Source organism: Physeter macrocephalus, chromosome 4, assembly GCF_002837175.3.
Source record: "Physeter macrocephalus isolate SW-GA chromosome 4, ASM283717v5, whole genome shotgun sequence".
NCBI lineage: Eukaryota > Metazoa > Chordata > Mammalia > Artiodactyla > Physeteridae > Physeter > Physeter macrocephalus.
In genome coordinates, this window is record NC_041217.1 from 60,501,180 (window position 1) to 60,519,719 (window position 18,540).

General features: G+C 36.3%; 1 protein-coding gene across 7 annotated transcripts in view; it reads left to right on the forward strand.

Moving 5' to 3' along the window:
- DCAF6 (DDB1 and CUL4 associated factor 6) overlaps window positions 1–18,540 on the forward strand; it is a 170,259-nt gene that overhangs the window by 125,467 nt on the left and 26,252 nt on the right. For 4 of the 7 annotated variants that reach the window (XM_024116668.3, XM_024116670.2, XM_024116672.3 and 1 more), the window contains 4 exons: window positions 428–543; window positions 1,726–1,812; window positions 2,047–2,374; window positions 7,425–7,466. In XM_024116668.3, the coding sequence (XP_023972436.1) occupies window positions 428–543; window positions 1,726–1,812; window positions 2,047–2,374; window positions 7,425–7,466 (573 nt within the window). The remainder of the gene's footprint in view (window positions 1–427; window positions 544–1,725; window positions 1,813–2,046; window positions 2,375–7,424; window positions 7,467–18,540) is intronic. The other 3 variants (XM_024116669.3, XM_024116671.2, XM_024116673.3) reach the window with 1 other exon arrangement.

Below are 18,540 nucleotides of genomic sequence, written 5' to 3' on the forward strand. Positions count from 1 at the left end.
TATTAATTTAAAAGTAGCCTAGAACAACAAAGTCTAAAAGGGCCTATGATCAGAGTCTGTAAAATCATTAAGAATTTGAATGTGGTGAACCATCTGTAGTGAGAACAAGAAGAGAGATTATATAATTAAGTTAAAATTCAATAGAGAGACTTGTAAAAATATATATCAGATCGTAGAAGCATCAAAACGGTGAAGAAGCGGTCCTTTCATATTTTTAAATCTCTTTTTAAATATTAAAGTGGATTAGAATAACCACCTAGACTTTCTAAAGTGATGTGTTTCAAGTACTATTAAAATAATAAATCCTGTATTTTATTTGTAGTCAAGTTTTTTGATCAACTTCTCTAGTTGTAAAATATAAAAATTATACTAAAAGTTCATGTTTATTAACTTCTTCGTGGGATCACTTATCTTGTCTTGATGGTAGGAGCAGTACTGCCTCAAGTTCTAGAGGAAATGGGAGCCACTGCAAATCTGAGGATCAGGAGGAATCCTTGGTCCCACAGAGCTCCATGCAACCATTAGAAGGAGAGAATGAAGCAAGTAAGATGTTAATTTTGTTTTTGTCATGACAAAACCCAGTGTTGGATGTTTGCCTATTTTTCTGATAACTCAGTGTTACAGTTTTGTTTCTTGTTTTTAATCAATTAGTTTTGCTGCAATAGTCCAGTTACTGGCTGTTGATAAACAGATAACAAATGCAAAAGATAAGGACCTTAAGCATTTAAGATGGGGCATCACAGTAAAGCACAGTTCCCCTCTGTGGACACAGTGGCCAGGATAGATGGTCATCGTACTGACAGTATGTTAGATATAAATATTGGTTTGAATTATCTTTACCATTTTTATACCTAGCAGTGAAATACAGAGTACCTATCTTGATTTTTTCAAAGAGTATATGTGGTTTATGGAGGGAAAAAAGGGATAAAATTTAAACAGGTTATGAGTAAATCCTGTTTCATATAAGAAGTGCCATTTAGGGCATGTTTTTAGAACCCTTTCCTAGAATATTTTTATGTGATCATCAAATGAAATTTAGGGGTTAGTATAGCCTAGAACAGAGTAGATTTTCAGTACATACTTGATAAATGAAGGAATAAATGAATTGTTTTTCATTAAATGAATACATACCTCAGTATAACAGAGCTAGCAAGAATAAAATACGTATAAGATGATTGTCTGGTAAGCAAATGTCCAGTTAGGAACAAAAAAGACTGATCCTTCATGGGTCTTGGAATTAAATCCAGAAGTAAGTATTTTCAATGGCCAAACAGAATTTATGGTGGGGCTAACGTTACTATTTGTTCATGATAGTTCAAATTAGACCAAATGCATGACAAAAGGGCAGAAAAATACTCAGTTTTAAGTTTAGATTCTCTGAAGTTTAGAGGAAAAAAAGCAAGATTGAGGAATGTCAGTTGTGAGGGATAATCTAAAGCAGAGATTCTTCACATAGAGTTCATGAAGGTCCACACATAGGCTTTAGGAGGAGGCAGTGGGCAGAATTGCACATCTCTTCCTGATAGCATTTTACAGTTTTGTGGGTACATACATAGTATTTGCATTACAGTGGCAGGGCGGGGTTTTGTCTGAGTGTCAAAAGTTTTTACGACACAAAAAGGGTTAAGAACTACTTATATATAGGAAAGCTGGAGTATTAAATCGGTGTTTATTTTTCTAAAAAAAAAAAATTAGGATTTAATGATAATTTGGTTGAATTCCCAGAAGCTCCTGAAGAATCATCAGAGGATGTGACAACACTTCAGGGAGGTACATCTGCAGAAAGCACAGTTCAGAACAGTCTAGATATAGGTGAGTTGTCTTGTTCTTTTTAGATAATTCCTTCATATAGGAAAATAAGAAGCCTTAATCTGTATTAGTCTCTCCAGAGTTAGAGACCATTTCCAAATAGATGTGTTGTGGAATTTTGTTCTTCATATAGGGGGATTAGACTTTATATTAGAAATTGTCTGTGTCAGCTCTGAAGTTAGATTAAAAAATTAGTGTTGCCAACATGACCAATTGTTACTACTTCTTTTCTGACAGCACAATCAGATAAGTTTACTTTTGAGCCATTGGATTCCGGTTCAGGAGAAAGGAATGACTTCAATCTTGATAGCCCTTGTGGGGTTCCAGAAGAATCCACTTTATCTGAAAAAGGCAAGGAACCAGGAACTTCAGATCAAACTAGCACTGAAAGTGCTACCAGTCAGAGTACCAGCAATCCCGAACCTCAATCACAAACAGAAGCCATTGGGCCTTTGACTCATGAGGAAACTTTGGCCAGGGACTCTGCTCTCCAGGACACAGATGACAGTGATGATGACCCAGTGCTGATCCCAGGTGCAAGGTATCGAGCAGGACCTGGTGATAGGTTGGTAAATTTTTAATTAACATGAACTGTAAAGAGTATAATTCACAAGCCTTTGTTTGAAGTCACATAAAGGAGTTTCTCCATTTTTGACAGTTACTTCCTCTAAGGGTGTCTCAGTCATATAAACTCATAGAATTTTCTAAGTTATAAATAATTTCATGTATTACATTCTTTGAGCAAACTGTGAATTAAGAGGAGAATAAAATGTCGCCTTGCTCTGTATCTTTAGCACTAAGGCTTGGTCCTCAATTTACAGATCAAGAGAAAGGAATGTTGAGAATGACCAACAGGTTATTTATGAAGTTAGTTATATTTAGTTGTCAGATTGCCCTGTAGACATCCTGGCCTTTATCAGTTTTGGGGTTTTTTTAATATTCAGTTTTTCTGCTTTTCTCTTGACCCTGGATTAAGGTAGTGTGCTCAAGTTCTCTTTTTGAGAACAGTATGTTTTTCTCTGACTTCTACTAAACTTAGTAACTCAATTTCAAAAATGAAAAATCACACCAGGTAACAAATATTATAACTACAGTAAAGAATTAAATTGCTAATACGTTCATATACTTTTTCCATTTTTCATATTATGTGTTCATAAGGATATATTTTATTTTTTAGTAGATAAAGTAAATCTTTTAAAGTATATTGCATTCCGTACTTTTCTAAAGCTATTTCTATAATCAGTGCCATCATATCTCATTGTAAGTTCTGTCTTCTTCCAGAGAATAAAATTTTATCTTTAAAATCCTAGCTTACACAAGCATGAAGAACTCATATCACATATTTTTATGCTCAATGTTCTGCTATTTATAAAATATTCTGACATTTCTGTCAAGTGAAAAGATTAATTTCCCATTAAAGAATGGCAATGTTATATAATGATTAAGAGCATAATGACTTATATTCTGGTTTTACCATTTACTAGCTGCTTCATCATTCAAATTACTTAATGTCTCTTTAAGGTTTAGTTTCCTTATCTATAAAATGGGGTTATGATTGTCTAGAATTGTTGTCAGAATTTAGAAAAAAATCAATCAGTCCAAGGACTTGTCTCAAATTGAAAGCACTGAAAAGATGACAGGTGTATTAAACAACCAAGATATTCTGTGTAGCTACTTAGACTTTAAAAAGCAATTACAATAAGAATGGCTACAGGGATAAAGACTAACAGAGGACAAGCAAAATTCCTGAACATTGTAACTTGCAGTTCAGTGAAACTGCCTTTTCTTAACTATGCAGATAGATATGTATCTTCCTTTAGTCATATTTGGTCAACGTGTTTACTTTGCAGTGACCCTGTTTTTAAATGTAGAGGAAGTAATCTTTGCTTATATTTGTATTTAGAGACTAATCAGACATCTTCTCATTACCTGCCACACATTAGTCTTCAAATTCTTAGGATATATTTTAGACAAGTAAAACTTAGTTTCATTTCTTTCCATACCCAGAGGGAGTCCCTTACAATATTATTACCACTTGATGTATGCAGATAAGGTTGGCAAGCATAGCACAATTTGAAAATCAAGTTGATGGTTTCTAAAACCCTGGGTGGAGAGCTAGAGTCTATAATTATTTTAAGTTCATAAATTTATGGCTTTCTAATTATTAAGCAAATATATGTCCTTGGTTTTTTTCTGTACTTACATAGCTTAAAATGATACTAAGGTCATAATGGAAAATAAAATTTAAGTATCAACTTCTAGTAAAATGCACCATGTCACTTACCAGGTCTGTTTGTTTAAATAAGAAATCATATATTTTTGGTAAATATTAGACACTTGCAAAAAATCATAATTATTTAGCATGTTCTGTTTAGGCTAATTATTTAACACTTTTACCTAGCCTGCTTTATAGCTGAGGAAACTGAGGTGCTAAGCAGAGATTTTGTATATTCTAGACCTAAGGAGATTTTTTTTTTTGTTTACACAGTAGTATAACATGAATGAGAAAGGAGGATTTGTGGGGAGAGTGGGTCCTAGAGAATGCAAAATGTCTTGCAGCATATTGTCCTTATTTTGGATATCTAACTAGAAATGGTAGTATCTTTCTGTAGAGTGTTATCACTTACCATTTTCATAATACTTAGATGATTTATATGTTTTAGGGATTCTCCTGAGGTTTGGATCTGCCACAAAATTGGCACCTGATAGCTTCATTGACCCAAGAAACCTAGGTGCTGAACTAGGCTAGCAGACTCTTTTAGAGGAGAGATGGTCAGGGACAACAACCTGGAAGTGACCCCACTTCACGCATATACTCTTGAATTCATGCTCTCATGACTAGGTCCAGATTTGAAACCACCTCTGGGTCTACATTTGCTTCCCTGCTTTTTTTGTTTTTTTAAAATAAATATTATTAATATTCTGTACACTCAGTTTAGGTATTTAACCTTAGTTCATCCTATATATTATTTTGTTTTATTCTATAGGACATAGTAGTAGTAACAGAAGAATAATAAAATTCTTCCCATTGAGAAAGTTAATTTACTGAAAAGAGAAGACAGATACACAAGCCATTTATAAGAACATGGAAAACAGTTTTAATAAATATAATATTATATATGTATATATGTGTATATATACACACACACACAAAGTTGTGTGCATACTGATGTAATGTTAAAGTGATTATAGTGACTGTTTCACAGTTATATCAGTTTTCCTTTGAAATTTGCATTATTCTTTCCTAGCTATTTACCAAAAATTTGTAAATGGTGGAAAATCTTCCTTCTGACTTTTCTCTAAATAATTTTGATAGTTCCTAACTTCCTGAGCACCATGTTGATTAAATCTTGAACTACCTATATAAAATGTACTTTTCATTTCTGTACCTTTCTAAGGGCTGTTCATCCTTCAGAAAACTGCCCATTTATCTTACTTCTAAATTTGGAGGAGTGGGTATGTTGACTTTTATTCTAAACAGAGAAAGTTTAAGAAATTTTGCTTCTTCAGAACATGAAAAGAATAATTTACCAGCTTATAAATAGGCATATGAATTTTGAGAATTTCTATTTCCAAAGGGACAAAGAATTTCAAAGCTCTACTGTAAAAATACCATTTGGTTCTTAGAATCTAAGGAAACATTTCACACTTGGATGAAATGCCCAACTAAAAGGATGCATGTCTTAAAGGTCATTAAGAAACCCAGTCAAGATTAGTTTGGTTAGGCTAGAGATGGTCCCAAAATTGAAAATGGTAAAAGAGTATATATACACTTAGATCTGTACTTTAATTTGTATGAAGAATTACATAGTGGATCTCATAATTTTTTTGCCACACATTTAATTTTTTAAATGAAACCTAAGAAGTTTATAGCTAAGCCATTTTCAACACATTTAATAAAAATATCAAAACTGTTCTTTGCAATGCAAAGTTATGATTTTTTAATAAAGATTTGCATTCTTATAATTTGGTTAAATAAATATGACCCAGATTTTCATTTTTGAGCTGAGAGCAAGCATGAGAAGGAAATGTCTTAGAAAATAAAGGCCTTAACAACTAACATAGGTATTTTAAAATGGAATGCTCTGCTCATTAACTATAGCTAGTCTCGGTATAAATATAACTGGGACTCTCTATAGCAGAGGTCAAAAGACTGTTTCCTAAAAAGCCAGATAGTAAATATTTTAGTCTTTGTTGGCCAAGAGGCAAAATGGAGGCAGTTATATAGGCACTTCTATAATCATTTAAAAAATGTAACCATTTACAAATGTAAAAACTGTTATTCTTCTATGGTCCATTACAATAACAGGCAGCTGGCCAGATTTGCCCCAAGAGCCGTAGTTCGCTGATCCCTGCTTTATAGCAAATAAGTCTTATAGAGAGAAACCAAGCTATAGTGTATGGTAAAATGACTCTATGGACAGATAACCAAAGTTTAAAACTGTGAAATCTATGAATCACCACGTTTGGTCCCCTTTAACTTTGTCTACAGCAGGAACACAGAACATTAAATGGAAACTAAATTGAAGAAAGAAACAATTAATCAAACATATACTTTCTAATATGGTATTAAAAAAAGCAATAAGTGAAAGTAGTATGTGTTTCTCTTAGTGATTTTATATATTGGATTTAGAAACATAAACAGGTGCCCTTGGAATGAAAGGAAAGTGGTCAGGTTTATTATTTAGATGGTCTTCATGTAAACTGTTTTCACGGCGCCAAATCCATCTTCTAGTAAACAGAATGATGGCCTGGCTGATAGTTCTTCCTCTTGCCAAACCCAAGAGGTTTTTTGCTCTCTAAAAAAAAGACAAGTATCTAAGTAAGCTTCCTGAAAAAGTTCTCACATAGTCTTGAATAGTTTTTAGTTAAAAGACTCAATTAAGATACTGTAAAGATTTTTTATGTAAAGATTAAAGATATTAACCGTATATTGCCTGTTAGTTACTTTTAAAAAAATATTTATTTGCATAGAAATTTGGTTCCATTTACCTACTCTGGACTCTATGGAACATGGCCTTCATTTTTAAAGCCAAAATTCTTTGCATACTGTAAGTTTGCTATCATCTATTTAGTCATCATTATAATCACTTTTTCAGTATTTCTAGTGATTCAAGTTTATTCTTTATTAAAATTGCAGAGGAAAAGTAATCATAGAGAAAGAACTGAACTCCTAGGGAGTTAAAAGCTCTGTTATTCTTTGCTTGCTGGTTATACAGTCTTATGGTTAGGACAAATGAGTCAACTCAGGGCTTAATTATTTAGTTCCCAAAGAGCAGCTCAGCCCTGGGGAGCTAGTGTGTTCCAGTTGAGGGTATTGATAATATGAATCTGAACCTAACAGGGTTAGGTTCTAATTTTTTTAAAAGATAAAAGGGATTAAGTGCAATGTCTTCCTTCTAATCTTATCTTCAATGAGTGTTTCTGTTTCCTTAATTTGCTCATACACATTTAGTTGAATGACATAGTCTCACATAATACCCTAAGTCACAAAGGGAAACAAAAGTATTTTAGATTTAGATGATTAATGATAAAAGTGGTGGCCTTAATGCTTTAAATATTTGGTTCTTTGAAGTCTTTGTGAGTGACTTTAGTTATTGTGTTCCCTTCACTAGATTTAATATCAGAGGAACAACAATAGGTGATAGAATAATGAGGTAATTCAGTATGTTCCTTCATTATTTTACTTTTTCTTTATGATGAATTTGCCAGGTCCTCTTTTTCCACAGCTAACCACCTTTCCTATTAACAGTTAATACTTCTTTGAACTTAACTGAACTCTAAGTGCTAAGTATTATAAAGCGGGTTGCTTTTCACAATCTATATTTAGCTGCATGCACTGCATGGGAATAGAATGAAAAGAAATTTCCTGTGTGCAGATATAATTGATGTTCACTTCAAGTGTGTCATATGATAAAGTCACTATAATCTGAAATGATGTATTTTAAATATTAGTTACTTGCTTTGACTCTTGTTGAAAAATGAAACTTATGTTTTTCTAAAACTTGATTGGAGGTAACAATTAGCAACTTTTTGGTATTATTCAAAAATACTCCTTTTCCTTGAGATCAGTAACAAAAAATGGACTTGAGTCTAATTCTGTGCATAGTTTTAAGATTCTGATTTTTTTAAAGAAAGCAGTTTTCTCATAAATTGGTTAGTAACTTAGTATCACATGTCCAGTGATACATAACTCTCAAACACTTCTGTAATTTGAAGACTAACAAGGGGGTACATTTTTTTTTTTTTTTTTTTTTGCGGTACGCGGGCCTCTCACTGTTGTGGCCTCTCCCGTTGCGGAGCACAGGCTCCGGACGCGCAGGCCCAGCGGCCACGGCTCACGGGCCCAGCCGCTCCGCGGCATGTGGGATCTTCCCGGACCGGGGCACGAACCCGTGTCCCCTGCATCGGCAGGCGGACTCTCAACCACTGCGCCACCAGGGAAGCCCCAAGGGGGTACATTTTTAAATGTAACTTTAAAGTGAACCTCAGTTCTATTATTCATTTACCCAAAACCTGGGTTACTGACAAAATCGACCTTGTACCTAATTCTAGTGGCACATGTCTGTTATTTATCATATGTTTCTAAAACAAAGTGGAATATAAAACAATATATAGCAACAATCAGAAATGTAAAATTAGTAGAGTTCCTCATGGGGAATAAAGAAATGATGAAATAAGCCAAAAATATTGTAGCTACATAGAAATCCCTGGTTACGTCCCATTCTCACAAGGATTCTCATATAAACATCTCAAAATTGTTTTTGCTTTCGTGCTGGTGTTAATAGACTTTTTTAACATTAAGGTATATTTGGAGTTAACTTTTTGCAAATTAGTCTGTTGGTAATTAGCACTTTCTTATTAAATAATAGTAGAATGGAATTTGTTTCAGGGCTTTTTGATTTTCTCATTTATACCCTGCATCCTAAGCGCTCAAAGCCAATTTCTACTTTTACAGTGAAGATTGCAACCTAAAAGTACCATGTCGCTCTAAATGAGTTATAGAAACGCTAAAACGTTGAAGTGGAAGGCATTCTGTGTTATGGCTGTTGCCAAGAATTGCTCATACTCTCTACATCAGCCATATTCAGAGTGTCTCTGAATACACCTTATGCCTCCATATCTTACTCTGTGCCCTCTAACTGAAATGACCTCCTATTACCATCACCATCATCATCATTTTGGCCACCTCAACTTTCAACATGCATCTTTTTTAAAAAAAATATTTATTGATTGATTGATTTTTGGCTGCGTCGGGTCTTAGTTGCGGCACATGGGCTTCTCTCTAGTTGTGGCGCATGGGCTCCAGAGCATGCGGGCTCAGTAGTTGTGGTGTGCAGGCTCTCTAGTTGCGGCATGCAGGCTTAGTTGCCCCGTGGCATGTGGGATCTTGGTTCCCCGACCAGGGATCCAACCCGTGTCCCCGGCATTGGAAGGCGGATTCTTAACCACTGGACCACCAGGGAAGTCCCCTCAACATGCATCTTAAACTGCTCTTTTTTGAAATTTTTCCTGGCTATACATTGCATAATCCCAAGTAGGATTGAACATATCTTCTGTGTGCCTTTATATGTATCTGTTATGCTACCTGTAACACTTTATTGTGTATATGTGTGTATATGTTTCCCTATGTAAGATGTAAGCACCTATAAGGCCAGCATACTACATACATGAATACATAAATAAAAGTTGACAAAGAAGACACCTTTTTATCTAAAACTATAGCTAACTAAATTTTTATTCATATTTCCTTAGATAGTCTGGCTTATTGTCTTCTTCTTCTGCTGCTTAAAATTTGAAATAAATGAAAAGCTATGAATTACTTTTTTAGGAGTCTGACAACATTCCCACACATTTGATGACTTGCTAGAAAGACTCACAGAACTAAGAGTCACTTGTAATCATGGCTATAGTTTATTATGACAAGGGAAAAACACATCAGATGGAATCTGGAAGAATCCAAGCATAAGCTTCCAACATTCTCCCACCCAGTGTGGTCCATACAATGTGCTCATTCTTCCAGCAATAAAATGCAGTTAACACTTGTGTTGTGTTTCTGCCCAGAGAAGCCTGCTTAACTAAGACTCGAAATCCAGCAGTTTTATTGGGGCTGATCATATAGGCACCCTCTGCACCCAACCACAACCCCCTAAATTCCAGACCCTGAAGGAAAGTTGGTGTTCACCATGAATCACATTATTTGTACAGACCGTCTAGGCAAGCAGGTACATCAGGGTTCAGTGTCTCAGACAGGCAGAATAATGGAGGAAACATTACAAAGGTCAAGTTCTCTTTAGAGGTAGCAGCATCAGTCCTGCTATCCTTTATTTTTATTTACTAACACGTTTTGAGGCAAAGAATACAATCTGCCCCCCACCACCCAGACACAAAAGGACTAGAAACAGCAAGATTCTCTAGCAACTCATCCACCTCTCTTATTTCGGATACTTGTAAAAGGTATGTGTTGAAATGACTGAAATTCCAATCCAGAGACTTTGTTGGTGACAGTAGATGATTTAGTAACACTAACATGGCTTTTGCTATAAACAAGTGCTTTAAAGAACTTAAAAGTATTATTTTTAGAAACACAAGTAACATATATTTTCTAAATTTCTATTCATAGATTCATTTGGCCAACAAACTTTTTTTTATTGATAATTTAAAGGTAAATTTGAGCTTAACTCGGAATAATCACAAACTCTAAATTTGGAGGCTCAAGTCAATGAGGTTTTCTTTCTAAAAACCACTAAGTTAATATGAGAAAAATGTATATATAGTATAAATTAAGAGACTTGAACTTCGTATACTGGTATCTAGAGTTAAAATGAGCATATTCAGTGAGGCATAAGTAAGTAGAATTTAACTTATTCTTTTGTTTTAATATCTTTGCCTAGGGAATGTTTCTTTGACACATACCATAGCAACTTGGTTCTCATCTCAAAGTCTTATAGCTGTTCTGAAAATAGAGAAAATATTTATTACAGAAACTCTCCTGTTGCAGGGGGCAGGGGAAGAGGTAGGGATTGAGAATAGCATCCGTATGCTTATAAAAACCTAATATTTTGATCTTTGAATGGAAAAAGTCGATCTCAAGTTTTGTAAATAAATGCAAACAACTTATTTTTGTTTTTATTTATTTATTTTTTGGCTGCGTTGGGTCTTCATTGCTGCTCGTGGGCTTTTCTCTAGTTGCGGCGAGCGGGGGCCACGCTTCTTTGCGGTGTGCGGCCTTCTCACTGCAGTGGCTTCTCTTTGTTGCGGAGCACGGACTCTAGGCACGCGGGCTTCAGTAGCTGTGGCACGCAGGCTCAATAGTTGTGGCTCGTGGGCTCTAGAGCGCAGGCTCAGTCAGTAGCTGTGGCGCATGAGATTAGTTGCTCCGCGGCATGTGGGATCTTCCTGGACCAGGGCTTGAACCCGTGTCCCTTGCGTTGGCAGGCAGATTCTTAACCACTGTGCCACCAGGGAAGTCTGCAAACTCAACGAATTTTAAGATGGAAAGATTTAATCTTTGATTACGCCATCTTTTTCTACCCTAATATTTTGTTCTTTTACAAGGTATTTTAATAATCTCAATAGTATTGATTAATTTTACCACTCTAGCTATATGTTTTGTTGTTGTTGTTTTTTGGCCACACCACCTGGCATGGGGGATCTTAGTTCCTTGACCAGGGATGGAACACATGCCCCCTGCACTGGAGGCACGGAGTCCTAAGCACTGGACCGGCAGGGAATTTCCAACTCTAGCTATATGTAAATATGTTTTATAAAAGGATTTTTTTTACCATGTTGAAAACAATAGGCAAAGTAATTCACTTTATATTTTTAGTGCTATTTAAGAATGTCTTTTTGTAGTTCGGCCTAGTTGTTTTTTTAACTACGAAATGTGCCAGTTTAATATCTTTTTTAAAAAATAAGGCTTATAGACTCTTTCTGATTGATGTAACTTTCTAATTTGAGCTTGGAGACATCTTAAGAAATTTTGCTGACCATTTTAGAAACAGAATTTTCTAGAATATGAAGTATTAAAAATAAAATATAAAGACTCAGGGAAGAGAAAAGGATCAAAATGTAAAGTCAGGAATCTAGGTTTTATTTTCTTAAGTCAAATATACTTCCTTCAGATTCACTGTCTTTCTTTTCCCATCTATTAAATGCTATTTTCAAAATAAAATAATAGCTCATACTTTGAGATGTTTTTACTTTGAAATTCCTGGATAATCAGTTTCGTATTGATTAGTTAATTCAGTAAACTATGTGAACCAGACACTGTGGTGGATCCTGGTGATATAAGGACAATGAAGACACATCCTCTCTGAGCTGTTGGTTCAGTGAGATACACAGACACGCATAAATAATTACAACACAGTAATTGCAGTGATAGAGCCTTGCATAGGCAATGGGATTATTAAAGGCCTAATCTGAGGAAAGGGAGAATTGTATTTTTATAATTCTTGGTTTGTGACACACTGTCATTGTTGATTCATCGTTGGCTCATTTTCTTTATTATTTGTTAATGTAATAAATACCCATGAACCCACCACCCAACCCAAGGACTAGAAAACTGCTAGTTCCTTAGATCTGCCTATACTCCTCCCCATTCTGTCCCCCTGCCCACTATACCAGTGGTAATCATTCTTCTGAATGTTATGTGTATCGTGCCTTGCTTTAAAAAACAAAGAATTACCAGATAATTACCAGACATAAATGCAAAAACAATGTATTAATTTATTTTACCCACTTTTGAACTTTATAAAAAAGGATATCTCACTATAAATGGGACTTGCTATCTTTTTTTCCAGTCAACAATATGTTACTAAGATTGATCCATACTGTTATGTATAGCTGTTGCTCAGTCAGCTTTACTGCTGTATTGTAAGTTATTGTACAACTATACCATAATTTATCCTTTTTCCTGTTAATAGGCATTTAGGTTGTTTCCAGTGTTGACCTGAAACAAATAGACTGCTAGATATTTCTCTAGCAAAGATGCGTTTATTTGGGATCAGTCAGAGAATTGCAGTTTGGAGTCTGCAACCATGATGAGCTACACACAGGTGCCTCCCCCTCCCCCACCCCACCCCCGCAAGGGAAGGATAATGCTTTCATAGAGAGGAAAAGGAAGGTGAGAGGGCTATGGTAAATAAAGAGTATGGCTTTTCATTGGCTGAGTCTTTTTCAGGAAAGAAGAGATGTCTTCCTTCTTCCTGTTGGGCTCTGATGTGGTCGCAGGACATGAGATCTCCCCCTTCCAAACTCCCAACTGTATTTAATTCACATTTCTGTGTTTTAATTTTTAACATTTCCCCCTTTTGATCAAGACCTTTCTCTGAAAGCATTGCTGATCAACAGTCAGGTTTTCTAGTTTTAGCTTGTTGTCCTTCAGTATCATGAAGGACTCTTGCTGGGTGTAGCATCTCACATTGGAGGGAAAGTGCACAGATTAGAAACCTATTAAGGTCACATTTGAGTAACAAGGAAGGAGGGGTAGGAGGGAAAACTCTAAGGTACTTTTTGTCTAAAGTCCATATGTTATCAAGATCATAGACATTGGAGATCACCTGAAGCATTATGTCATCATCAAAGGTTTAGCAACAAACTTCCAACAAGCCTTTTCTGGATATCTGGGGAAAACTGTTTCATCAGATGTCATCTGCGTCAATTCCAGGAGATCTTTTCTTTCAGGTCACCAGATTATGTGCAGGTCCAGTCAGGGTTTGGTGCTTTCTTTAGGTATCTCATGTGAATCTAAGAGTCTATTCCTTGGGAGTTTGGCAGCACAAGCGTTGGTTAGCAGTACTCGATAGGGGCCTTTCCAGCAAGGTTGAAGAGAGTTCATCTGGAAGTGTCTTTTTTAAAAGACAAAATTTCCAGATTGCAAGATGTGATACTTCAAGTTTTTGTCTCTCAAGGGCGCACTGTGAAAAGGTTGCTCTGTCAAAACTTTTTTTTTTTTTTTTTGGCCGCACCGCGCGGCTTGCAGGATCTTCGTTCCCTGACCAGGGATCAAACCCGGTCCCCCTCCAGTGGAAGCATGGAGTCCTAACCACTGGACCACCAGGGAATTCCCTAAACATTATTTTTAATAGAAGCAATTAGGCTTTTGCAATATTAGAGTATCTCTCCTTTTATCAGTTTTAGATCAAAAGAAGCAGAAGCCAAGTGCATTGGGCATCTTGTGACTACCTCAAAGGCTAAGGGTTTATGAGTTCCAAAAGGGGCAGACCTGAAATTTAAAAGGACCAGCCGCAATGCTTTTGGCCAAGGTATTTGGAGGGCCTTTACAAATTTTGCCAGTTGAATCTTAATACCATAGTGTGTTCGACTAAACCAGAGGATTGAGGGTGGTAAGAACAGTAATAGTGTTGTAAAACTAGCCAAACAGCATAGACATTTTGAAGCACCTGGGCAATCACTGTGAAGTTAAGGAGGATTTCCCCAGGTAGGGATAATCTTTTCCAAAAGAAATTTATCTGCAGAAGAGGCAGTAGCCTGTCTGCAAGGGAAGGCTTTGGTCCAGTGTGAAAACATACAGACCATAACTAAAACATATTTATATCCATTAGATGGAGTAAACTGTGTGAAATCCATTTGCTGGATCTCTAATGGTCCATTAGGCAGTTTAAAATGTCTGGGAACAGTATGAACAGGCTTCCCTGGGTTGTACTTTGGAAAAGTGGGACAAGTGAGATAGGCATTTTTTGCAGCCTTTTTAATGTTTTCCCCATCAATACTGATCCATGAAGACTAACATTTTTTTAGTAGATTAATGGTTTAATGCATGTACAGTGGTGAGAAGTGGGAATTTTAGACTCCAGGGTAAAACTGGGTTCTTACTTGGTTCAAACCAGAGCTTTCTCTTTTTTATCACACCAACAGTTGTTGAATTTCAAATCTTGTTTTCCCTTTTCTGAGGCCAATTGTTGGGATTCTCTAGCCAGTTTTTCTAAATTATCATTTGGGGAAATATCCCTTTGGACTATGACAGTGCTTTGGCTACTGTTGGTTCCTTTAAGGGCAGCCTTCCTTTCAGAAATATCGGCAAGGTGATTTCCCCTAGCTTCCAGAGAGTCAGGTTTAGAATGCCCCAGAATCTTAATAATAGCTGAAAGTGGGAGGTAAGAGTATTGCATTAATAATTTCTGAACATAGGGCCATTTTAAAATTTTATGTCCACCGGAAGTAAGGAAGCCACATTGCTCCCATAACATTCCAAAATCATGAGCTACTCCAAAAGCATATCTACTATTAGTATTGAGTTGGCTAAAAAGTTTCTTTTGGTTTTAAGTAAAAATAAAAGACATTTTTCATTTTCACCAAGAATTTTATTGAACAACGTATTCACTAACTGAGTGAACTTTTTTGACCAACTCAATATAATATTGGCAGTTTTATCCTTGGCTAAAGTACAAGCCTGTTTAAGGGTGTATAATTCAGCCTGTTGGGTCAAAGTAGCCATAGAAAAAGATGCTGCCTCCACAACGCTAAAAGGAGTTGGAATAACATACCCAGCACAGTATTCGCCATTGTCACCTTTTAAAGAACCATCAGCGAACCATGAGAAGTCGGCATTATTACCTGATGGCATCATCACGAGGAGTCAGGAGTTAGTTCATCAGCATTAAGCAGTCATGAGGGACTTTGAAAATGATGGGGGGGAGAAGAGTAGCCAGGATAAGGTATTACAACATAGAAGAATGATGTGAGGGACAGCTAACAAAAGGATTTAACAGGAGGTGAGGTAGCTGGCAGAGAAATGTTGAGTGTGATGAGAATTCAGTAGAGCTTCTACTGCCTGAGGTACAAAAATGGTTAAAGCGGATCCCATAATGATTTTCTCAGTAGCCTTAACCAAAAGGGCAGTGGCCTTAATAGCTATAAGGCAAGGGGGGTATCCCTGTGCCACAGGGTCCAGTTGCTGGCTGTAATACCCTATGGGGTGATGTTTTTGGGTCAGCACCCCAAGGGTGTTCCCTTTCTTTTCATATACAAAAAGAAAAAGGGGGATGTGGTAATTGGGATGCCCAAAGACAGGTGGGTTCATCAAACTCTCCTTTAAGGCCTTTAAAGGCTATGTTGTCTCCTTCTTCCCATAAAATTGGGCCGGGGTTGTTATTGTTAAGGAAAACAGAAATTTGGCCATAAGAGAGAAATTTGGAATCCAGTTTCGTCAATAACCAACCAAACCAAGAAAACCTCACAGTTGGCACTAAGTTTTGAGTTTTGGGAAACTTAGGACATCATGAAGTCTGTCAAGATCTAGGTTTAGCCCTCCTTCTGATATCAGATGCCCTAAATATTGAATCTGGGTTTGGGCAAACTGCAGTTTTTCTTTGGCAACTTTAAGCCTTTAAGGCTAAAAGTTTTAGCAAGTGAATGCTGTCTTCCTTTGAGGAGGCTTGAGAAGGAGAGCAAAGAAGCAAATCATCCACATATTGCGAAGTAGAACCTTTAGGGAACTTTTCTGTTTTGTTTTGTTTTTTAAATTTTTATTGGAGTATAGTTGATTTACAATGTTGTGTTAGTTTCAGGTGTACAGTAGAGTGAATCAGTTATACATATATCTACTCTTTTTTTTTTAGATTATTTTTCCAGATAGGCCATTCAGAGTATTGAGTAGAGTTCCCTGTACTATACAGCAGATTCTTATTAGTTATCTATTTTATATATAGTAGTGTGTATATGTCAGTCGCAGTCTCCCAATTTATCCCTCCCCACCCTTGTCCTCTGGTAACCATAAGTTTGTTTTCTACATCCGTGACTCTACTTCTGTTTTGTAAATAAGTTTCTAGGGAACTGTATATCATCCAGATCAGCCTTCAGAATTTGTGATAAATAGAACTCTTAGTAAAACGCCGAGGCATTACCGTCCAGGTGAAAATTTTTTGTTCCTAAGTGAAGGCAAAAAGGTATTAGCTAGCTTCATCACCTGGAATACTAAAGAATGCACTGCATAAATCAATTAGAGTAAAAAAAAAATTGCTTCTGGCAGGAATGGCTGTTAGTAACGTATGAGTGTTAGGAACAACAGTGTCAAGGGATGACAGTGTTATTTACTGCTCAGAGGTCCTGGACAAACCTTCACCCTCGGCCCTTACGTTTTCTCACCAGAAAAATGGGAGAGTTATAGGGGCTAGTATAAAGGGTAATGAGACCTTGAGCCTTGTAATCTTCTATTATGGGTTTTATGCCTTGAAGGGCTTCTATACTTATAGGATATTGATTAATTCTGGGAAGAGTTTTGAGGGGCTTATTTGAATTTTGATGGGAGGTGCACTATGAATTTTGCCAGTATCAGTTTGCCCATATAAGGAAGGTGGTAGTTGATTCAATAGGGACAAATGGTCAGTGTTTCCAATACTCTGCTCTAGTTCTGTTAGAAACTAAACAAAAGATGTCGAAGGATCATTTAATTCACCTGGTGGGTTACTTTGATGACTACTATCAATTTCTAGAATTATTTCTCCCTTTTGGGAGAAATAAATTCCAGCATTATACTTCTCTAAGAAGTCTTAGTTTAATAAATGGGTAGGGGTAGAGGGATAGAGGAACTAAGGAGAATAGGGCATGTATCTCTCAAACACCTAAACAAGAAGGAATAGATTCAGAGACAGGAACCCCCTTGAGGTTCATTAGAGATCCCCACGATTTGAATTGTTTATTACTCCGAGGCAGGGGCTGTTTTATAGTAGTGGGTGGAGCACTGAGTGTGGCTTTGGTGTCAGGCCTGGAAGAGATTCCCGATTATGGAGAAATGTTTCTCCAAGCCAATTAAGAGGGAGGATTGGGAAAAGCCAATATTCCTCGGAGCTCCCATCTTTGAGAATTGGGAGGACATTGGAAAGGCTGATTAGAGGGCTGAAGGTGCTTAAAGCACTTAGTTTGTAACAATCTCTTTTCCAGTGTCAGGATGCAACATTAGAAACAGAAGGTAGAATGGTAGTTGCCAGAGGTTGGGATAAGGGAGAAGAGGAGAATTGTTCAATGGACACAGAGATTCAGTTTTGAACAAAAAATTACATTCCAATCACAGTGTATACGTATTCAGCAAAAAAAACATCTTTGGCAAAAGGTTATACACTGTTAAAATGTCCTTCTATAAGCTGCCTCTTTTGTTTGTATGCTGTTTGGGATTCTGATTTAATTTTCTAAGAAATAAATTAACAGCATATCTGTTTTCATTAAACAGTAAATATTTGTTGAATGAGTGAGTAAATCAATTCTTTAAGCAGTGGGATGATATAGAAATTATTCCAACTTGGGAGAAACATGACCAGATTTATGTCTTAGATCATTTTTGCAGCTTCATAGATGGCTGATTGGAAGGGAGTAAAATTGAAAACAGCAAGATGACGTAAGAGGCTATTGCAATAGGCCAGGTGAGAGATGATGGAGGGGTCCAATCTAAGGTGATAGCAGTGGGAAATGAGAAGAGTGGACAGATGTATGTATGTATGTATGTAATCATACATTTATTTAAGGGATGGTTTGTTTAATGCCTCTCTTTCTCCGTATTCTCTAAATGTTTTCATTCACTATAATATATTCAATGCCTAATTATCTCCATTTATAATTGTGGATTCATCTATTTCTCCTTGCAGTTCTATCAGTTTTTGTCTCACGTATTTTGACCCTCTGTAGTTAGACATGCACATTAAGGATTGTTATGTCTTCATCAAAGTTGATTCCTTTATCATTATGTAATGCTCTTTTTTACCCCTGATAATTTTG